We start from the raw sequence: 23,436 nt of genomic DNA, 5'->3' as shown, positions 1-23,436 counted from the left end.
ATTGGCTGCAGAAAGCTTCTGCAGCCAATCGGAAGCTGCGTAAGCCGCATCAGATGTTCGGCTTCCAAAAATAGTTCGCAAACCAGAACACTCACTTCCAGGTTTGTGGCGTTTGGGAGCCAAAACATTCAAGAGCTAAGCTGTTTGGAAACCAAGGTATGACTGTACTCAGAATAGCAGTCTGCACAAGCCACTAAGGAACCTAGGAGCCAACTCCCAGGGGCCGAGGTTTCTTCACCGCCACCTCCATAAAATATTTGAGGGGGCTGGGGACTCCCAAAGTTGATGGACATTGCCATTCAGAAGGTGTGCATGTACCACATCTTGTGGATTATGCAGGGCAGGGCTTACCTGCCCTCTTCCCCCAATATTTTATTCAAGTTGGCATCCCTGCTAAGGAAGGTGATAACGACAAAATTCAAAGCAAGTAGCCCTTAATTGCACATTTATTCAAAATCCAGTATAAACCATTTGGTTTGAGTAATTAGAGCCCTAAACGGCCTCAGCCCTGTATACCTGAGGGAGCGTCTCCACGCCCACAGTTCAGCCCGGACACTGAGGTCCAGCTCCAAGGGCCTTCTGGCGGTTCCTTCACTGCGAGAAGTGAGGTTACAGGGACCCTGTGAAATGCCCCTTCCCACCAGATGTCAAGAAGATAAATAACCATACAACTTTCAGAAGGCATCTAAAGGCAGCCCTGTATAGGGAAGTTTCTAATGTTTGATGTTTTCTCATGTTTCTATATCTGTTGGAAGCCGCCCAGAGTGGCTGGGGCAACGTAGGCTGAGTGCAAATGATAAAATTATTATTATGTGTTATTATTAATTCAACAAAACTGATGAACTTGATCCCATAAGACCAGCTTTTCAAAGTCTGATAGCCATTTACACATTCCCACTTGCCTCTTAGACCCCCTAGGTAATCCCCCTCAAGGGATGGTACCACACACTTTAGGAACCCCTGCTTGAGGATGTCCCCTGGTACATTCCTCCTCACCTTGGCAAGGGTCTGTGGCAAATGGCTTTGGGAACCACCCACCGCTTTAATTAACCACAATGCCCCTGGTGTGACATCATTCTGGGGCATTGCAGGAAATGCAAATGACCGGCCCCATTTTAGTTTTCATTGCTCACAATGTCCTGGAGTAGCAACACGATGACAGGGGCATTGTGGGTAATTAAAATGCTGGAAAGATCCCATATCCAGCCGCCTGGCAGATGGGACCCCCGAGGCCCCGACAGCTGCCCAAGGATGCCAGGTGGAGAATGGGGCACTGCCCCCACCAGACTCAATCTCTGCTGCCTGCTTTTCCACTTACAACCAGTCCAGGGGGTAGCCCTGGCTTTCAGCTTCCTCTCAGTCTTGCCCCTTGCATAACTCACTAGGGACAAGGATGGGAAACCAGAATAAGTTGGTTCTACCTGTCATTGGCTCTGGTGCCCTCTACTGTTGGACAGTGGCGGAGCTTCATGCTCCAGCACCGGGGTGAAGAGCAGCAGCAGAAGAAGAAGACGAGTTTGGATCTGATATCCCGCTTTATCACTACCTGAAGGAGTCTCAAAGCGGCTAACATTCTCCTTTCCCTTCCTCCCCCACAACAAACACTCTGTGAGGTGAGTGGGGCTGAGAGACTTCAGAGAAGTGTGACTAGCCCAAGGTCACCCCGCAGCTGCATATGGAGGAGCGGGGAAGTGAACCCGGTTCACCAGATTATGAGTCCACCGCTCTTAACCACTACACCACATTGGCTCTCAGGCAGGGGCATGACTGGCATGCGTCCCGGGGGTGTGGTACACATCCCAGGGGCATGGCATACCGCCCGCAGGGGTGTGGCACACGTCTCGGGGGTGTGGCATGCCACTCGCAGGGGTGTGATGCACATCCTGGGGGCATGGCGTGCCACCCACAGGGGCGTGGTGCATGTCCCAGGGGCATGGTGCGCGTCCTGGGGGCGTGGCATGCGTCCTGGGGTATGGTCACCACCCACAGGGGCATGGCACATGTCCTGGGGGCATGGTGCCCAGCACGGGGGGGGGCAGCCACGATGGCACCCCACCAAGATCATGGTGCCAGGGGCGGTACGCTCCCCCCACCCCCCCTCTTCCTCTGCCAGTTCTGTGGGACTCCCTGCCTTCTTCCCCAGCAGTCTCAATGGGCACCAGCTGTCACATTCTGCCAGACTGCAAAAACAGTCCTGAGCTGGATATGGTCAGGCAGCTGACTTGGTATAAGGCAGCATGCTTTGTGAGATTTGGAGCTTGTTGTAGTTGTTTGCTACGTCTTGCAATCTGCATTGGGACAGTCTGCAGGCGAGGCTAGTATGAGCTTCTCTAGAACCCAGGAACGTCTCCCCATGGATCTGATGATATTGTGGGGAGCCACAAAGCACCAATGAGAGAACAGGTGTGTTTGTACTTTGTAGCCAGTGCCTATGTCTTCCTTTTGGTCCTCACTAAAAAGCAAAGCGGGAAATCTTCCTCTCTTTTTTTTTTAACCAATAAATAAACAAATCTCCGTTCTCCTTTTAATGATTATTTTTTTATGTGGGTCAGCATTAAAAGCCAAAGGTGATGATGTGAATAGATGCCATATAAATCCCAGATAAACAAGTGGCCAAAAGGAAATAGCTCGAAAGGGATTGTTTGCAAAGAGAGAGAGAAAATGATGGCAAAGCTGTTTAAAATCGGACAAGACAAAAAAAAAAACCACCCAACACTTGAGTGGAGAGAGATAGAGAGAGGGTTTGTGGATTCTTCTTCTTTTTTTTAATCTTCTCTTGTAATTTGAGACTCTAATGATGGACTTATGATGCCCACTCTTCCCTTTTTCTTACACCTTACCCTACTAAAGGAGGAAATCTTGATTGGTAAGTGGATGAAAACCGCAAGATGCTAGGACGTTTATTACTAGAGGTCCCTCGAAAGTATGAGCTGTACCAGGGGTGACTAACCTGTGGCCTCCCGGATATCGCAGGAATGCAAATCCCAGCATCCTCCACCATTGGCCGTTCTGGCTGCTGAGGATTCTGGGAGATGTAGTCCAGCAGCATCTGGGAGTCCATTGGTTCCCCATTCCTGAGCTGTGCCTTCTAGGAGGGGAAAAAACCCACACCAAGAGATATATATATATGTCTACCTTTTTTCCCAGAGGGAGTTTTTGCTTTTTGTTTTCTTAAAGTTTTCTTTCATTTCCTTCTTTTGATTATTGTTTCAAGGCATTACAGTTTGCCTGCCAGATTTCCTTTATGTCATTCCTAAGAGATTCCTTTTCTTTTAAAGTTTGTGATAGACATCCCATCTCCTTGTCGAGAGTTGATTGATTGATTGATTGATTGATTGATTTGAAATGGAGATCAATCACAAAAGGGCAAGACCCCAGCCAAAGTTAAGCTCTTCTACAGCTTGGCTCCAGGCATGTTCCCTCAGGAGTTAAGTCTCACTCCTTTCAATGGGACATGCAATCGATCCATATCTAATTGGGATTGAACCCCACTGCATTTCAAATGGGATTTAATCTCATATAATGTGCAGCCTTCCTCAACCTGGTGCCTTCCAGATGTTTTGAACTACAATTCCCATCGGTCCCAGGCAGTATGTCCTTCCACTCCTTGAGGAAGGTGTGGTGTCCCAGAGGGGGTGATCTGGCCCCTGGAGGCAATGAAGGCTTCAATTAAGTCCTAGACATTCTTGGAGCAAGTAGCTCACTTGGAGCTTTCCATGGTGCTGAAACCACTGGCCAGCCTTTTGCCCATGGTGCTGAAACTACTGGCCTGCCTTATGTCCTTCCAGTGGGCTTCCAGTCAAAGTCAGGGCAAGACAGGACATTCGTTTGTGTCAGGGACTGTGGCACTCCAGATGTTGCTACTACAGCTCCCATTATCCCTGACAATTTGCCATGTTGGCTGATGGGAGTTGTCGTCCAAAACAAGCTGGAGGACTTCCCAGGTTGGGGACTACTGGTGCATAGGATTGCCTCCTTATACTCTGTTGATTTCTTCAAGAAAGAACCTGTGCACGATTAATACCCTCCTTTGCCAACCTGGTGTCTTCCAGATGTTCTGGCCTACTACTCCCATCAGCCCCCACCAGCAGGGGGCATCTGGAGGGAACCAGGTCAGCGATGGCTGTTTAAGGCTCCCCTGCTAGAATCAATGGGAACTAGAAGTGCTTAATTTTAGCTGGATTATGCTTGCAGGATTCTGTTCTGTTTAATTTCTAAGGCATATGTCTGTCCGTCTTTTTAAAGATACTCCTTTTCTTTTTCAACCCCTTTGTTTTTAGAGAAGGCTTTGGTTTTAAGTCTGCTTTATATATTTTTTATTTGATCTTTCATTCAACATTGATTCGCATGCCTAGGACTCTTTGCATGATGCCTTAAAATCTTCCAATTTATATCTGGGTGGGGAAAAAAGACATTTCTTCTTTCTTTCAGGGAGATGTGTTGTTTTGTTTTTTTATTCTTTCTTTCTTTGTTCGTTTCTTCCTTTCTCCTTCTTTCCTTCCTTCCTTCCTTTCTTTCCTTTGATTACAGACTGTGCATCATGATGGTTAAAAAGAAAATAAAAGAAAAAAGGTTTATTTGGAAAAAAAAGAATAATGATTGAGTGTATATAAAATCAGACAAAACTAATGGGCTGAGGAAAAATCTATTTAAACGCTGGCCAATGGCTTTTGTTTTGCTTGCAGATTTCAAAGTCTGGGTGTCCTGCTGACCTCTTTAAAAAAGCAGAGGGTCGGGTTGGCAGGCTGGCCCAACAGAATGGAGAACCCCACGAGTACGACTCAGGAAATGATACTTCTTCCCCTCCATCCACCCAGACAAGTGCATCCAGGTCAAAGGGGGGCCCCAAACCACCATGTGATCAAGTCTGTGATGGTTTCAGCCGGGCCTTCTCTTCCGGGAAGGTGAGCAACGGGAGCAGTTCTGATTCAGGAAATTCCTTCACCAGCTGCTTCTCCCGGACGAAGGGGGCAACTTTAGACAATCCATCTCCAAGGGTTCGAGCCAAGGATCAAAGGTGAGCAACCACCCCGAAAGTCTGAGCTCTGGAGCAACAGGAAGTTGCTGTAGCTCCTGATAATATAATAATAATTTATTATTTATACCCTGCCCATCTGGCTGGGCTTCCCCAACCACTCTGGGATCCCATCCAACTCTATGATTCTGCCTTGCTATGTTTCAGGTCTGAGCTTGGATAGCTACCAAACACAGGACCTTAGCTTGCTATGTATTTTTATTGATGGGGGGGGGGACAACTGCCCCTCCCTGCCCCCCCTCCTAGCTACGCCCATGTCATGAGTGCCCTTGAACTCTGATCACGGCTCTTATGTGCCTGGATGCAGGGCTATTTTTTCTAGAAAAAGAGGTGTGTGTGTGTGTGTGTGTGTGTGTGTTTGTGTAGAAAGCAGCCTAATGTATAAAGGTGACATTTACATTCATTGCCCCACTCACTTTTGTTCCTGCAGCCCAGCCTACCATGGTCATGTGGCTCACCATCTATGCTGCATATAGGTCTAAGGCCGTATCATCCCAAATAATAATAATGATGATGATGATGATGATGATGCCACCTATCTGGCTGGGTTTCCCCAGCCACTCTAGCCGGCTTCCAGCAAAATATTAAAATCGCAGTAAAACATCAAACATTAAAAGCTTCCCTAAACAGGGCTGCCTTCAGGTGTCTTCTAAAAGTCTGGTAGTTGTTGTTCTCTTTGACATCTGGTGGGAGGGCTTTCCACAGGGCGGGTGCCACTACCGAGAAGGCCCTCTGCCTGGTTCCCTGTAACTTAGCTTCTCGCAGTGAGGGAACAGCCAGAAGGCCCTCGGTGCTGGACCTCAGTATCCGGGCTGAACAATGGGGGTGGAGACGCTCCTTCAGATATACTGGACCTGAGCAATGATGAAAGAGGTTTATAAAATTATGCATGTCTTAATTGGTCAGAGAAAGGTGTCTCTGTATCTCCCATGACACTAGGACTCATGGGCATCCAATGAAGATGAATGTTGGAAGATTCAGATAAAAGAAAGTCCTCCTAGTTATACTATGGAACTCGCTGCCACAGGAGGCAGGGATGACCACCAAATTAGATTGCTTTAAAGGAGGATTAGACAAATTCATGGCTGACACGGGTTTCAGAGAGGGTTCTCACATAGCCCTTCTTGGAGTTGCTGGGGATTGAAACTGGGACCTTTTTCATGCAAGGCAAAAGGGTCTCTGATAGCAGTGATGGGTAGAGTAGGCTGCTGCCAGTCAGAGTAGCCAGTATAGAGCCAGATGGATGAATAGCCTGAGCTAGTATAAGGCAGCTTTTCTGTGTTTCAGATTGCATCTTTTAAATGGAGTGAAACTGGAGCAGAAACTGGTTTGCTGTACCAAGTTCCTGTAAGGCTAGAATGCTATTTTGGGGTGTGAAATGTCCCTTTTTGGGAAAAGGGTCATTGCAATCTCCTGGGCACTCAGAAAAGAAAGTCTTGTTTTTTTCTGGCTCGCCTCTTAGGTCATGTGCCCGGAATGATTCTACATCCAGCAGGTCATCTCCAGAGTCTAAGCACTCCCATTTATTACATCACAAGGCGGGATCCCGGTCTTCGCACAGCAGATCCTGTTCATCAGGGACAAGGTGAGGTATTTGGGGGGGTCATCTATTGGCAGTACTGACTCTCTGGAACTCCCCTTCCCCACTGATATCAGGGAAGCACCTTCACTCTGATCATTTTACATTTAGAAAAGCCTATGCTGAAACATACTTTTAGCGTGGAATTTGATTATGTATTTGTTTTGAAACTTCAGAGGCATGTGTTTTTATGCGAATTCGTTTTTTACATTGGAATTATATGCTGCTTGTTCATCGAAGCTTCTAAGCAGCTTACATAAAATATAAATTTCAAATTACCAATCATGTGGTTGTTTTTTTAAAAAAAGTAAACCTAAAAAGGAATTCAAAAACAAAATCAGCAGTTTTCACACAAATAAAATTACATGTTTAAATTTATATCAACTATGCAGGTCTAGGAAGGCTTGCTTTAAAAAGTTTTGAAATGGCATAGAGGTTTCTGGTTGATTAAGTAGTATTTTAAAATGCATGATATAAATGTGTATATTATTTATGTATTGTGTTTATACCCCACCTTTTCCTCCAAGGAGCTCAGGGCAGTGCACGTGGTTCTCCAAGTCCCCATTTTATCTTCCCAACAACCTCATGAGGTGGTTAGGTTGAGAGGCAATGACTGGCCCCCAAGGTGCTTCACATGGCTGAGTGGGAGGATTCGAACCGGGGTCTCCCAGGTCCTAGTATGATGCTCTAACCATTGTGCCACACTGCTTGTCATTCATACCTGGCAGAATGAGAAACCTGTGCCTCTCCAGATGCTGCTGGACTACAACTCAGTTAGTCAGAGCATGGTGCTGATAGCACCAAGGTTGCAGGATCAATCCCCCTATGGGACAGCTGGATATTCCTGTATTGCAGGGGGCTGGAACAGATGATCCTCAGGGTCCCTTCCAACTCTACGATTCTATGATCTATGAAGCTCCCAACATTTTTGACAGTGGGCCATGTTGGCAGGGGCTGATGGGAGCTGAGGTCCGACAACATCTACAGACCCTGCAAGCCTCCCTATTTTCCAGGGACGGCCCCAGATTTACAGAAGCCATACTGGTTTCTGATTTGATCCTGGAATGTCCCCTTTTTCCTTAGGATAGGCATGACCAAACTTGGCACTCCAGCTGTTTTGGGACTACAATTCCCATCATCCCTGGCCACTGGTCCTGTTAGCTAGGGGTGATGGGAGTTGTAGTCCCAAAACTGCTGGAGGGCCAAGTTTGGCCATGCTTGCCTTAGGATGTCCCTATTTTCATTGGAGAAATGTTGGAAGGTATGGAGTTATCCGACCCCTGAGCCATCTGAAGGCAATCCTGTATAGGGAAGGGTTTTTAAAAATGTTTAATGTTTTATTATGTTTCTCTATATATGTTGTGGTGCTGTGGGTTAAACCACAAAGCCTAGGACTTGCCGATCAGAAGGTTGGCGGTTCGAATCCCCGCGAAGGGGTGAGCTCCCGTTGGTCAGTCCCTGCTCCTGCCAACATAGCAGTTTGAAAGCACGTCAAAGTGCAAGTAGATAAATAGGTACCACTCCAGCGGGAAGGTAAACGGCGTTTCCGTGCGCTGCTCTGGTTCTCCAGAAGCGGCTTAGTCGTGCTGGCCACATGACCGGGAAGCTGTACACCAGCTCCCTCGGCCAATAAAGCGAGCTGAGCGCCGCAACCCCAGAGTCGTCCGCGACTGGACCTAATGGTCAGGGGTCCCTTTACCTTTACCCATATATGTTGGAAGCTACCCGGAGTGGCTGGGTCACTGAGATGTGTGGGGTTTAAATAGTAAAATTATCATTATGGAATGGGACATCCCTATTTTCATCAGAGAAATGTTGGAAGGTATGCATCTAGAGAACTAAAGGGATCTGCACCCCTGAGCTCAACAGAAACCTACACCAGGTAGCAAGACGTCTCTGCGAACGAGTTCTGTGGCCCTGTGTAACCACAACCTCAGCAAGACCACCTTCCAGTGCATACAGCTTCTGTTGGAGATTGAATCTTGCACCTCTTGCTCTTTCCCATCAGTCTTATATTTCTCCCCTGTTTCCAGATCCTATTCACGTTCTCCTAGCTACTCAGCCAAGTCCTGCAAGAGAAGCCCCGGGAGCAGAAGCTCCAGGCAGCGACGAAGTCCCAGCTATGCTCGCTATAGTCCTATCAGGTACCACTCGCTTGTGCTGTGTCCAGTGCCCCCATCTTACCATCCACACACTTCTCATCCAGGATCTCCGTCATTCATTCATTCATTCATTCATTGACTATATATACCACCCTATACCTGGGGGTCACAGGGTGGTTGCGGAATGATGTTTGAAGGCTCTGTAGATGGTTGCAAGAGATTTGACATTAGCAGATATTTAAGAGATAGGAAGGACTTGGAGATAGGAGTTGGTGGGCAGTAAATCTGAGGATGTTGTTAAGAGTTATTAACAGAAGATATGAGAGTCTTCTTTCCCATGTCAACTAATCTAGGGTTGCCATTTTCCAGGGATCAAAAACCCAGACCCTCACCACCACTATTGGGTCAAGCCCCACCCCACATCTCCCTTGCTCACTCACCCCCTCCCTGCCGCTAGCCCTTCCTCACCTGCCTGTTCCCCCCCCCCTTCTGCCCTCCCGTCTCTTACCTTTGTTGTCTTTGGCCTTCTGCTCATGATGGGGGGCTGAGCAGCCCCAGGAAGGTCACACAAGGCCTGGCGGTGGCCAGGAACAACACCAGGCCTAGGGCAAACGTCAGACTAGGGTTGGGGGACGGGTTCAGTTTCCTTTGCATTTTAATTTGGGAACTGCCAAATTTGCACTTCTCGATGAGGAAGAAGGTAGCCATCATGGCTCATAGCCTGATCTTCCACAAATTTGTCTAACCCTCTTTTAAAGCCATCCAAGTTGGTGGCCCTCATCGCTGCCTCCAGTGGCAATGAGTTCCATAGTTCAAAAAAAGTCCTTTCTTTTATGAGTCTTGAATCTTCTGACACTCAACTTCATTGGATGGCCACAAGTAGTAGTAGTAGTAGTAGTAGTAGTAATAATAATAATAATAATAATAATAATAATAATAATAATAATAATATTTTATTATTATTTATTATTTGTACCCCGCCCATCTGGCTGGGTTTCCCCAGCTACTTTGGGCAGCTTCCAACAAAGATTAAAAATACATTAAAATATCACACATTAAAAACTTCCCTGAACAAGTTCTAGCATTCTGAGAGAGGGAGAAAAGCTTCAATGTATGCCTGTGTTTGTTTATTGCTTAGAATATTTGCTTTGAGTTGCCACAGCAAAAAAAAAGGGCAACTGACAAATCCAGTAAATAACAAGAACTTGTGTATCTGCCTGAGCTAAGATAAGCTCTCTCTCTCTCTCTCTCTCTCTCTCTGTGTGTGTGTGTGTGTGTGTGTAATTTTTATTAAATTTTTTGTTTTACAATTTAAAGTACTTTTTTACATCCTTAAGATATCAATGACTTCCCTTGGTTTATTTTACATATCATAAATCCCTGTATATTTACAGAAACTATACCATTCAGTATTTCATTATTACATCCATCATAACTTATTTACACTGTTGAATTTTTCATAGTGCTTCCAGTGTTTTCAGCTGTACACAGGCATTTCCCATATATTCAATAAAAGTTTTCCAATCTTCTCTAAATGTACGTTCTTCTTATTCTCTAATTCTATATGTTAAGTCTGCAAGTTGTGCATATTCTGTCAACTTAAGTTGCCAGTCTTCTTTGGTTGGGACCTTGCTCATTTTCCATTTTTGGGCTAACAAAACACGGGCAGCAGTAGTGGCATACATATGTAACCTTTTTTGACACCTGGGAATTTCAGTCTTAATTATCCCCAACAGAAAGGATTCTGGGAGTTTGGGGGTTGGAAGCACTTTTAAACATGTTTTTCAATTCATTATGGATCATTTCCCAATACCCTTTTACAAGTCCACCACATATGAAAGAACGTTCCCTCAACCTTTTTGCATCTCCAGTACTTACTAAGATAAGCACTGTTGATCACCCATGGGATTATCTCTTTTTCTCAGGGACCGTGAACGAGATCACAAGTACGGGTCCAGTGGGAAGGAGTCTCACAGGCACCGTGACCGCCGACGCCGCAAACAGTCATATTCACCCATGAGGAAGCGGAGAAGAGATTCCCCCAGCCATCTGGAAGCCCGACGCATAACAAGGTGAGCTAGGGCTGTCCCAGAGGTAAAAAAAAGAAGACTGTCCTTCTCAGCTGCTGTCAAGGTGATCAAACCACCTTGAAAGGTTAGGTGTCAGGGCTGAGCTGCCACCCACTTGGGAATTACACCTCAAGAGGCATAAAAATATAAGAACAGTCTGTTAAAAGGTAAAGGTAAAGGACCCCTGTATGGTTAAGTCCAGTCAAAGGCGACTATGGGGTTGCGGCGTTCATCTTGCTTTCAGGCCAAGGGAGCCGGTGTTTGTCCACAGACAGCTTTCCTGGTCATGTGGCCAGCAGGACTAAACCGCTTCTGGTGCAAAGGAACACCGTGCCGGAAACCAGAGCGCACAGAAGCGCCGTTTACCTTCCCGCTGCAGTGGTACCTATTTATCTACTAGTACTGGCGTGCTTTTGAACTGCTATAATAATAATAATTTATTATTTATACCCCGCCCATCTGGCTGAGTTTCCCCAGCCACTCTGGGCGGCTTCCAATCAAGTAGTAAAAACAATACAGCATTAAATATTAAAAACTTCCCTAAACAGGTTGGCAGGAGCTGGGACAGAGCAACAGGAGCTCACCCCGCTGCGGGGATTAGGACCACCAACCTTCTGATTGTGGGAATGTTCAGGGATGCAGGAGAAGATATATTGTCTGATTATGTCCTTTTCCAACTTGTGTTAACAAGTTCCACAGTTTAGCAGAGTAACATTCCCCTTTTTAAACTTGCTGTGGATGCGTTTGCTCAGGCTCGCTAAAGCCTCTATAATAACTGTTCTGGTATTTCCCCCTTATTCCCTCATATAAGATAAGACACGACACAGTCTTCTATAAAAGTATAAAAAGGTTTACTCACATATCATTCTGTTCACAATAGGATCCCAGAAGGCAGACTTAGCTTAGAAAAGTAACATACACTTGGAAACTATTCCATAAGAAGTCAGTCCCTTTGTCCTCTCTTGTCTGGAGCCAAGAGAGCATCTTTGGCTAAGCAGATGTTGCTTCTTCGACGAAAGTAGTCATAGAGAGAGAGATGGCTGCCCCGCCCTGTGCTTTTGTCATTACCTGCACAGGTGAGGCCACACCCACCTCTACTCACATGCAAAGGAAGTCTGTCCCAGCCCAGAAGGAAACAGGAAGTTTACCTGCTGGCTGGACAAACATTCCTCCCCATGTGTAAACATGTTCACTCTAGGAATGTTGTACTTGACTGCTCTTGTGTTTCACATCCCACACTGATCAGCAAGCCCAAGCGGCTCAGTGGTTTAGAGACCACAGTGCCACCCGCTATATCAGGCCAGAGACCTATCAAGTAGGGCATCCTTTTCCCACAGTGGCCACCCAGATGCCTAGGGAAGTCCACAAGCAGGACCTGAACCCAAATGCACTTTCCCCTTCTCTGGTTTCCAGCAACTGGTGTTCAGAAGTGTACTGCCTCTAACTGGGGAGGTAGTGTAGAAAGAATGGCTTAGGACTGGGACATGCCAAGCTCAAATCCCTACCTAGCTATGAAAATCACTGGGTGATTTGGGGCCAATCAGTGCCTCTCAGCCTAATTTACTTCACAGGGTTGCTGCAGACCCTCCAAGTGTACCTATTTTCCAGTCCTGGATTTACAAAAGCCATCCCGGTTTCTGATTTGATCCCAGAATGTCCCGCTTTTCCTTAGGACATCCCTCTTTTCACTAGAGAAATATTGGAGGGTATGGAGTTATGTGACCTCCGACACAAGGAGATAACTAGACAATCTTTAGAAGACATCTGAAGGCAGCTCTGCATAGGGATATTTTAAAATGTTTAATGTTTTTATATATGCTGGAAGCTGCCCAGAGTGTGGCTGGGGCAATCCAGTCAGATGAGTGGGGTATATTATTATTATTATTATTATTATTATTATTATTATTATTATTATTATTATACAGGACATTCATCAGGAAATGTTGGAGGGTATGTTGCTGTGAGGGTGAGATAGCAATGCAGTAAAATATATATTGACAGCACTGAACTAAATTTGCGTCAAATTTTGCCCCATTTCAGGTTGCAAAGATTTTGAGTGCACAAAGAATGTCAGGGTGAAGATTCTGCAAATTTAAATCTATATATTTAATGAAAATTCCGTGAATTTAAAATTGATTTTGCATTTAAATATAAATATAATATAATCTATTATATATAATAGATTAGTTTATACAAGCTATATAATAGATTATATGGTCTACATATTTTATATTTTATTATATAATCTATATATTATAGATCATATAATCTATAATAAATATAATCTAAAATGATTTTGCATTTAAAAGTAATCTAAACTGAATTTGCATTTAAAAGCAATCTAAATTGATTCAAATTTACGCATTTAAACTGCAAATTTAATTTTCTTTTTTGAAATTTCTTTCAAAATTTGGACAAATGTTTTTGCTCTTGTCGGCTTCTTTGCATGTCCGCGAGTTCTTGAGTAATGAGAAAAGGAAGAAAAAAGCTTCCCTCTTCGTTTCTTTTGTCTCCGCAGTGCCCGGAAGCGCCCAATCCCCTACTACCGCCCCAGCCCCTCTTCCTCATCCCCCAGCAGCATCAGCAGCTACTCCTCCTGGCACAGCCCCTTCAGCTACTCCCCCAGCCGTAGCCGCAGCTACTCCAGCAAAAGGACCAGCCGCAGCAGAAGCTGGAGCAGCAGCGGCAGCAACCGGAGCCGCAGTGGCAGCAGCTCGGGGGCACGGAACAGCCGGCGGAGCGGCAGCAGGAGCAGCGAGTCGGTAGGCAGCTACGACAGCTTGCGGCGTTAGCGGACCACAGCTAGGAGGGGGTGCCCTTCCCTCCCACTTCAATGGACTCAACGGAATGAATTTCTCAAGGGGCAGATTCGGAAAGGCGTCCTGTTCTTGACCGGAAGCAAACGACAACATTCGTTCAGCAACCCTAAATTGTGGGGAACGTCCCAGAGGGATGCATCTTTCTATCTTTTTTCCACCTGACCCACCAACCCATGGGGAAAAACCAGCCATGAAACTGATTCCTTGTCATTGCAGGCCGGCAAGTGCAAACCTGGGCTGTCTCTAGCACGTTTCTCCTGCAGGGATGTGATCTGCTTCACACCAGTCCATCAGCTCTGGGAACTCAAGAGAACTGGGTGCGTCCTCCTCTTGCCTGTATCACAGCCACCGTTGGACCGTCCCATTGAGGGAGTGCTATTGATGCCGCACCCCAAATTCCTCCACTCTTCAGCAAGTCATGTTGCTGGTTCCTGTTGCTCCCCATTAAGGGGGAGTAGACTTTGCTATGTCATGCACTAAGAATCCTGCATTGCAGGGGGCTGGACTTGGATGGCCCTCCCAACTCTACAATTCTATGATCGATCCCTTTGAGCTTCTGTCCTCCATGTCCTTCTTCCTCTTGTGATCTGCAGCCTCAATCTTCCCTGGATGATCCAGGCGGCTGCAGAAATCTCGCTTTCTGCCACCAGAGAGTGACAGTCGTGTGACGACACACCAGTTGCCGGCCTTCCAAGGACCGTCAAACTTCCTTATTAAATCAGCAGCATCTCCCAGTCCAGGCCATGGAACTTAGTATGACCCGAGGGTGAGGAACCTACGGCCTTCCAGATGCTCGATGGACTCCAACATCCATCAACTCTAAGCCAACATGGCCAACAGTTATGGATGTTTGTGGTCTTCCCAGTTGGGTCATCTGATTGGCCATCAAAGGATGCTGGATGAGAAGGGCCTTTGGTTGGGCTCTTCTTAGATTCTTTTGGAGACTTGAAGTCCCACAACAGCTGGAGGGCCACTGGTTCCCCACAACCAGGACCACCCCCAACCTACGATTCTCAAACCCACCTCTGGAATTAATGAGGAGGAGTTAAAATCCACCGAGCTAATGATGCAGGGCAAACCTAGACAACATCTTAAAAAGCAGAGATATCACCTTGCCAACAAAGGTCCGTATAGTAAAAGCTATGGTTTTCCCAGTAGTGATGTATGGAAGTGAGAGCTGGACCATAAAGAAGGCTGATCGCCAAAGAATTGATGCTTTTGAATTATGGTGGTGGAGGAGACTCTTGAGAGTCCCATGAACCGCAAGAAGATCAAACCTCTCCATTCTTAAGGAACCCAGCCCTGAGTGCTCACTGGAAGGACAACTCCTGAAGCTGGGTCTCCAATACATTGGCCACCTCATGAGAAGAGAAGACTCCCTGGAAAAGACCCTGATTTTGGGAAAGATTGAGGGCACAAGGAGAAGGGGACGACAGAGGATGAGATGGTTGGACAGTGTTCTCGAAGCTACCAGCATGAGTTTGACCAAACTGCGGGAGGCAGTGGAAGACAGAAGTGCCTGGCGTGCTCTGGTCCATGGGGTCACGAAGAGTCGGACACAACTAAATGACTAAACAACAACAAATGATGCAGCGAATTTCAGGGAGGGGGTCAAGTGTAGCGAAATAGCATCTCCAACATAGATAAGGGAAGTCCATCACTCTGTGGAAGGCGAGGCGTTGTGTGCATTAATCACCATTCATCTTTGTAAAACCTGTATAAATAGAGGCAAGAAAGGAGAGAGAGACAGAAGTTCCGTGTTATTTACTGGAGGTGGGAGGGATCTCTGAACAACCCCCTCCTCCGCTGTATTGCATCCACCCCAACCTTTCCTGCCAGACCACATAGAGGGTGGTTAAATGTGGGATTTTGCAAACCCTGGAAAGATGTGCCTGCTTGGAGGGCTGTCCATAGGCGTTTGACTCCGTGGCAGCAAAGGCTCCTTCTTTTCCCCTCAATCCGACCGTGTGCTGTTATATGTTCCTTTGTTATTTATTGATTGCTGTAATTATTTATTACGTTTGGGATTCGGTCCTGAGTTGCATGTCAATCACTTGCTGTCGCTATCAAAGTTTAATTTATTCCCATTTTTGAGCACTAAGTTATTAGTATTTATTATTATTATTATTAGGGTTGTTTTGTTTCATTTAATGCAGGGATGTAGAGGCCCACGAGTGACGTTCAGGCTCAGTTTTACTATATTTTGCTACCTCTGGCTCTTTCCCCCTAATTAGGAATGTCAGAAAACTCTGATGAAAATGGAAATAGGAGTGGAAATTGCTGGTGTTTGGTCCCATATCTGGAGTGGAAATCAATACGGTGAATTCAATTGGGATTCACTGTTATTGGTTTCAATCTGCAAATCATATGTTGCTGATTACACCCCCCTTCCCACTATTAGCATTGTGTTTTCTTTGCATTGAAATGATGGGTGGAAAAACATTACTATTGTTATTATTATTATTATTTTAATTTATTACCTGCCCTTTACCCTAAGGTCTCAGAGTGGATTGCAACAATTGAAACTCAACGTTAAAAACAGTTTAAATCCACTTACAGTCACAAAAATAATTTGGGTCCTATTGCAATGACAATATGCAATGATTACAGAAATTACGCAAGTTGCGTAATCTCACCACAGCAGATGGCGAGACACAACGTTAAAAGTAGCTTAAAACAACTGACAATCACAAAGTAGGGTTGGGCCCTATTGCAATAGCAAAGTCATTTACATAGTTAGTTACCTAAATCACGTTTCACAATTTTGCCCCAGTGGACCTGGAAAAAAAGAACATTGCTTTGAATGGAAGACGAATCGCAGCAGTCAGAAGCAGTGCTGCATGCAATCAGAGGCATAGCAAGGTCAGATGGTACCCGGTGCAGAAAAAAAATTGTCACACACACCCCACACACACACACAAAGTTGTTGAAGGTTAGGGAAGGTTGCCCAGAGTTGTTGAGCAAATCCGACCGCCAATCGCATAAAACCACCCTCCGGAGGGTGCAAACGCAGCCCAACGGGGGGTGCAAGACTGATCGCCAGGCGTATTTACACATCCCCTAGGCATGACATTCCAGGACGCGGGTGGCGCTGTGGGTTAAACCACAGAGCCTAGAACTTGCCGATCAGAAGGTCGGCAGTTTGAATCCCCGCGACAGGGTGAGCTCCCGTTGCTTGGTCCCAGCTCCTGCCAACCTAGCAGTTCGAAAGCACGTCAAAGTGCAAGTAGATAAATAGGTACCACTCCAGCGGGAAGGTAAACGGCGTTTCCGTGCGCTGCTCTGGTTTGCCAGAAGCGGCTTAGTCATGCTGGCCACATGACCCAGAAGCTGTCTGTGGACAAACGCCAGCTCCCTCAGCCTATAGAGCGAGATGAGCGCCACAACCCCAGAGTCGGTCACGACTGGACCTAATGGTCAGGGGTCCCTTTACCTCTACCTTTAAGCATGACACCCGGGCCAGACCGCACCCCCCTTGCGACACCCCTGCCTCTACCCACAATGCCACCTTAGTTGCTTGACTCCTTCAGCAACTGTGACTGGCTAAACCAAGCATTCAGTTCTGGGTGGTGCTCCTTCTAGAACAAAATTAAAGGGTGTGCCCCCCCAAAGCCTATGTGAACCTGCAAAGATTTCAGGGATTTCTTGTCCCTTTGGGGGGCACAGCTGTTCGGTCACAAGCAGCAACTTCAACAGAGTTTAGTGCCAAATTTGGGAGTGGCCCTACCATAAGGCAGAATGAGGCAGAGGCTTCCAATGGCGGGTGTGGGAAGGAGGCGTATGGACTTAGACATAGCTGTCAACTGTCCCTTATTTGGTGGGAAAGTCCCTTATCCCAGTGCCGTGTCCCTCTGCTGTCCCTTATTGATGATGTCCCTTAAATTTCCCAGGTTTCAAAGGAAGCAGCTCCTCTCCCTCCCTCCCTCACTGCCACCCAGGGAGGAGGGAGGCTCCAACTGTGTTGCTTGGCTGCGTTGCTCACCCAATAAGGAGTCTAAGAACGACTGGGGGGTGGAGCTTGCATGCCTTGTGCCAATCAAATCGGCCGCGTTTCCTGGGGACTCGCCTTTGCTCAGCGCTTCCCAGCAGAGAGGTGACGGTGGTTTTCCTTGCTGCATCCCCTTTGCCGGGTTGCTGCGCTGTGGGAACCACTGCTTGAGGCTTTGTTTGGCTGCTGGCTGGGTTTTCTGCCTTTGGTTCGGAGGGGCTCAGAAGCTGAACATACCTGTGTTCGGAAAATCCCTTGTTTTGGCTGCTGATCCCTTATTTTTGAGGCTGCTGGTCCCTTATTTTCAAATCTGTAAATTGACAGCTATGGACTTAGAGGGGGGGGTGAGTTGCCAGAAGATAGAACAATGCATGCCCCGTAGACTATCCCCTAAACCAGCTTGCTTCTAGCTACCACTTTTGTAGCTCTCCCCCCCCCATATCATATTGGGAACTATAGTTTGTTAAGGAGGCTGAAAGGTGTTAGAGGATCCCTCTTCCCCTCACAGAGCTACAATTCCCAGAGTGGTGTAACAATTGATCCCTCTCCCCAGGGAACTCTGGGAATTCTAACCCTGCCCAATACGTTCTCCTCTTCTGCACTCACGAAAATCTCCAGCTTCGCCCTAAAATAAATACCTTAAAATTTTCCCCATTTTCTGCATGTAATTACCGTACTACCCCCAAGTCTCGTTTCCTACTCTGCATCCAAAGAAGGGGAAAACGTTTGGGGGAAGATCTCTCCAAAAGACGGCCACCTCCATTCCAAGAGATTTCAAAAAGCCCAATCCAAAACATGAACTGCTTACTCAAAAGTAAGGGCCGCTGAATTCAGTGTATATGGAGGTAGGGGTCTTTCTCCTAACTGTACCTAGAGATGCCGGGACTTGAACCCAGGACCTTCTGCATGCAAAGCAGATGCTCTTACCCCTGAGCTACAGTGGTTTCCTGGGATGGGTGGGGGGGTAGTATTGTAGCCTCCCTATTAGAGGGTTTGATTCTCTCCCTCCCTCCCTCCCTCTCTGCTTTAACTGCTAACTGCTGAATTGCTCTTCCACCTTACATGTTACCAGTTCATTTCTGTCTCCAGTCAAACCATTGGTATTATTGTTGTTGTTGTTAATTTATCATGCACTGTATATATGATGAGAGACAGGTGCCGCGTTATTTATTTATTTATTTATTTATTTATTTATTTGGATTTTTTTTTTAATGAAAACGATTCTGTCACTGGGTTTTGGGTTGTTGAGGGGTGGGTATTTACCCCCCCCCCCAAACAAAAATTGTTTTCATTTCATTTTGAGAACCACTAGCTTCTCTCTAACGAAGAAAATCAGCAACTGAACATCTCAGAAATTTAAACATTTCAGACCCAGACAGGGGTGTTTTCCTTTCAAATTCTGTTCACATGTGACGGCTACATATTCTGAAGAAGAACACGCAGTAGAACATTTCATGAAGGAGAATTAGAGGTTTTCTTTTCCTGAAGCATCTGAACTCAAGCAGAACAAGGCAAAAGACAAGATGTGGTCCTCATTTCAGACCCAGAAGCTGACGCAATTGGCAATTGATTTTTTTTCCCTGTCTACTTGCCCTCCTGTGAGGGGAGCAGGCTAGCCTAAGGGGCATAGCAGGCTGTCTTCCAACTCCTTGCCGCCACTGCCTGCCCCTCAGAATCTGACACCTGAGGCAGCTGCTTCACTCCACCTAATGGTAGAGCCAGTCCTGACATGAATTCAAATCCTTTAGAACAAAGCCAGGCCGCAGAATGGGCTGTGTGTGATGAGTAGCAGGCAACACATCCCTCTCGTTCTCACATTTTGACAAGCGGCTACTAAGCTGCTCCAAAACATTGGTTCATTGAACTTCAGATTTAATCAAAAAACCTACCTTTGACATGGCTGTATTCTTTAGTCTTCCTGAAGAAGTTTCACACACACACAAATGTACAAATAATAATAATAATAAAATCCTGCTGTGTTTCATTCTCACCCGTCGTTACTGCTTGTTTTTGTTCCTGAAATAAATTAATGCACACAAAATGTGCCACAAGGCTGCCGCTGTTTTGCAGAAGGGGTTCAAGTACATACCAGAAATGTCGGTTTGCGCAACAAAACGGCCTTGAAGCTTTCCGTCGCCATAGCAAATCCACGAACGGATTTCTTGCATTTAGGAGATAGCGATTGGGAAAGGCGCTAGAAAGTAAGCGATTGACATGCAGATGTAGAAATGATTTTAACATGCAGATGCAGAAACACCCTGCAAGCAAATCAGCATGGATGCACGTCGTCGTATAACCTCAGCACCAAGAAATCACAGTGAATTAGATGAATTCGTGGAGAATGAGGCTGTCAAAGGCTGGTAACTAATGGCCATCAACTTGGATGGTTTTAAAAGACAATTAGACAACTTTGTACAGGAAAAAGCTACCGGTGGCTATTAGCCACTATAGCTATGCTCTACCTCATGGGTAGGCAAACTAAGGCCCCGGGGGCTGGATCCGGCCCAATTGCCTTCTAAATCCTGCCCACGGACAGTCCGGGAATCCATGTTTTTACATGAGTAGAATGTGTCATTTTATTTAGAATGCATCTCTGGGTTATTTGTGGGGCATACAAATTCGTGCATTATTATTTTTTTCAAAATATAGTCCGGCCCCCCACAAGGTCTGAGGGACAGTGGACCGGCCCCCTGCTGTAAAGGTTTGCTGACCCCTGTCTACCTCCGCATCTGGAGGCAGTAATGATTCTGAATACCTGTTGCTGGAGACCACAGGAGGAGAGGGCTCTTGGGCTCAGATCCTGCTCAGTGCCGGATTTACGTATAAGCAGTGGCGTAGCGTGGGTTGTCAGCACCCGGGGCAAGGCAAGTAATTTGCGCCCCCTAACCCGTGGATTTGCGCCCCCTAACCCCCAGATGTTGCACCTGGTGCGGCCGGCCCCCCCTGCACCCCCCACGCTACGCCACTGCGTATAAGCTAAACAAGCTATAGCTTAGGGCCCCACTATCTTGGGGGGGCCCCAAAATTAAAGGAAAACAACACTGGATGTACATTTACAAAATATAAGATAAAAAACAAATAAAACCTACATACAGCAACAGCGTTTTGCGTTGTGTAGGCTGCTATGCTGTAAGTAATGGGCCCAGCCTGCTAGCCTGCTCCCTAAAATATCACTGGTTTGCTCATTTCTATATACAGTGGTATATAGTACCTCTGGTTAAGAACTTAATTCGTTCTGGAGGTCCGTTCTTAACCTGAAACTGTTCTTAACCTGAAGTACCACTTTAGCTAATAGGGCCTCCCGCTGCCGCTGCCACGCCGCCGGAGCACGTTTTCTGTTCTCATCCTGAAGCAAAGTTCTTAACCCGAGGTACTATTTCTGGGTTAGCGGAGTCTGTAACCTGAACCATCTGTAACCTGAAGCGTCTGTAACCCGAGGTACCACTGTATAGGGTGGCTACATTCTGTATGGCAACATGTGCAAATGGCTTTAGATACCTGTTAGGTCTATAAATTACCTTATAGCATATGTTCAACACACAAAAACAGCGGCAATTTGTTGTTGAACAAAGGACAGCTGGACGTACAAAGGGCCCCATTACCTTCAGTAGTTTAGGGCCTCATCAAACCTTAATCCGGCCCTGATCCTGCTTGAAGGTTTCCTACAGGAAACTGGTTGGCCACTGTGAGAACAAGATGCTGAAGTCAGCTTTGCAGCGCTAGTAGAAAATCACTTGTGAATGAGTGGGGGGACAGGGGGATGGGACATGTGTCAATGGCAGTGCAAGTCTTCTGCAGTCAGGTTTACATAGGTGGCAAAACCAAACAGCAGCAAACAGGTCCTACGTTTGGAACTGCAACTGTTCTGGCTCTGGTTGCTGGAAACCAGAGGATGGGAGAATGTTCTTGTGGTCGAATCCTGCTTGTAGGTTGGTCTTTGTGAGAACAGGATGCTGGACTAGATGGGTCATTGGCCTGATCCAGAAGGCTCTTCTTGTTGAGACCAGAGTAGCGAAACCGCAGCTAAGAAGCTCTAATCATGACTGACACCCTACTTTGGTAATTAAACCAATGTCCAGACTTCAACATTCAAAAACTTTGCTTGCAGAAACCTATAGTTATTGACTAATTAAAGCATAATACTTACAGTCGCATGCTTCACGGTGGATTCTAAAACACAGTCATCTTGCTTCACATAAAATGGAGTCTCCGCATCACTAGATGCCTCTCATGTGACCATTAACCAATCATATAAGAACTACAGTGGTACCTAGAGTTAAGAACTTAATTCGTTCCAGAGGTCCGTTCTTAACCTGAAACTGTTTTTAACCTGAAGCACCACTTTAGCTAATGGGGCCTCCTGCTGCCGCCATGCCGCCGGAGCACGATTTCTGTTCTCATCCTGAAGCAAAGTTCTTAACCTGAGGTACTATATCTGGGTTAGCGGAGCCTGTAACCTGACGCACCTGTAACCCGAAGTACCACTGTACTAGAGAACTGTCCAGAATAATAGCTGTCAACATTTCCCTTTTCTTGTGAGGAATCCCATTCAGAATAAGGGAATTTCCCTTTAAACATGGGAAACGTTGACAGCTAGGTCCAGAATTCAGTTCCCAACCAATCAAATTCAAGCACATAGTAAGGCCTACAGGCATTCACAAGTTCAGTGAATTAAATTACTATACTTAACCCTTCTTACATTATTTTGTTCTTGTGTAAATCCACCCATATATGCTTAACTCCTAATATTGTCTCCTTTAAGATCAGGCCCCTGCTCTCTGACTCCCTTCCTGTTTCACCAGGTTGTTTTTTTTTTAAAGTACTGCATAATAAACACAACCATAACATGAGCAACCACAACATTTGTTCTAGCTGCATCTGAAGCAAAAGCAACCTTGACCCAGTTTGTTTTTATATTGTAACAACCCCTTTACAATATTTGCCTTTTCCTTGCATAGCTTCTGTTCCTCCTAGCCCTTCCCAGGGTTTTCTTCCCATGGTGCAATTCTATTTTTCACACAGTCGGGCTAGGGGTGGAAGAGAAATCTGATTCAATGCATGTTTAAAATCAAATCTATCAAATCCAAAACTTCCGAAACAAAATGCAAAGCGAGACACAGCTATCCTTGGAAATTCAGGCTTATCTGAAATGTTGCAATGTAGTTCTCACACCAATTGTTTCTAAAAATGCATAGATCAGATTAGGGGGGAAAGATGCATGAAAATATTAGTGAAAATTACATGCAAAATGCATTATATTAGGCGAATTGCTTGCAAAGATAGGCACATTGGTCAGAACTGCATATTAAAAATGTATATGTTAGGAGAAATTTACACAAAACTTGCTGGTGATTGTTTATGAGGATTAAAAAAAACCAAGCCTCAAATTGTTGCAAAATGTGGAGAACTGAATTTAAATTTGGGGAAATTAGAAACTGAGATAAGCGAAATTGACATAACCTTCCATTCCTACCACAGGGCATTGGTAGCTAACCTTTAATAATAATAATGTAATTTATTATTTCTACCCCGCCCATGGGGGACGCGGGTGGCGCTGTGGGTTAAAGCCTCAGCGCCTAGGGCTTGCCGATCGAAAGGTCGGCGGTTCGAATCCCCGCGGCGGGGTGCGCTCCCGCTGCTCGGTCCCAGCGCCTGCCAACCTAGCAGTTCGAAAGCACCCCTGGGTGCAAGTAGATAAATAGGTACCGCTTACCAGCGGGAAGGTAAACGGCGTTCCGTGTGCTGCGCTGGCTCGCCAGATGCAGCTTTGTCACGCTGGCCACGTGACCCGGAAGTGTCTGCGGACAGCGCTGGCCCCCGGCCAATAGATGTGAGATGGGCGCA

At 46.1% G+C, this 23,436-nt stretch overlaps 1 protein-coding gene and 1 long non-coding RNA gene across 2 annotated transcripts in view; one reads left to right on the top strand and one right to left on the bottom strand.

Moving 5' to 3' along the window:
• Nucleotides 1-14,854, top strand: part of SRRM4 (serine/arginine repetitive matrix 4) — a 124,935-nt gene extending 110,081 nt beyond the window's left edge. The window contains exons 9-13 of the mRNA XM_081175287.1: nt 4,686-5,017; nt 6,498-6,620; nt 8,648-8,758; nt 10,642-10,788; nt 13,304-14,854. Coding sequence (XP_081031413.1) covers nt 4,686-5,017; nt 6,498-6,620; nt 8,648-8,758; nt 10,642-10,788; nt 13,304-13,577 — 987 coding nt within the window. The 3' untranslated portion in view covers nt 13,578-14,854. The remainder of the gene's footprint in view (nt 1-4,685; nt 5,018-6,497; nt 6,621-8,647; nt 8,759-10,641; nt 10,789-13,303) is intronic.
• A 52-nt stretch (nt 14,855-14,906) lies between these two features.
• On the bottom strand, nt 14,907-23,123 carry LOC308576178. Its single transcript, XR_014003128.1, has 3 exons — nt 22,536-23,123; nt 21,195-21,275; nt 14,907-19,786 (listed from the first exon to the last, which is right to left on the bottom strand). It is a non-coding gene; the product is annotated as an uncharacterized lncRNA (long non-coding RNA).
• Nucleotides 23,124-23,436: the final 313 nt, after the last annotated feature.

This window comes from Podarcis bocagei (assembly GCF_964188305.1).
Source record: "Podarcis bocagei genome assembly, chromosome: 16".
Lineage (NCBI taxonomy): Eukaryota > Metazoa > Chordata > Lepidosauria > Squamata > Lacertidae > Podarcis > Podarcis bocagei.
This window is presented reverse-complemented; position numbering and strand designations above follow the sequence as displayed.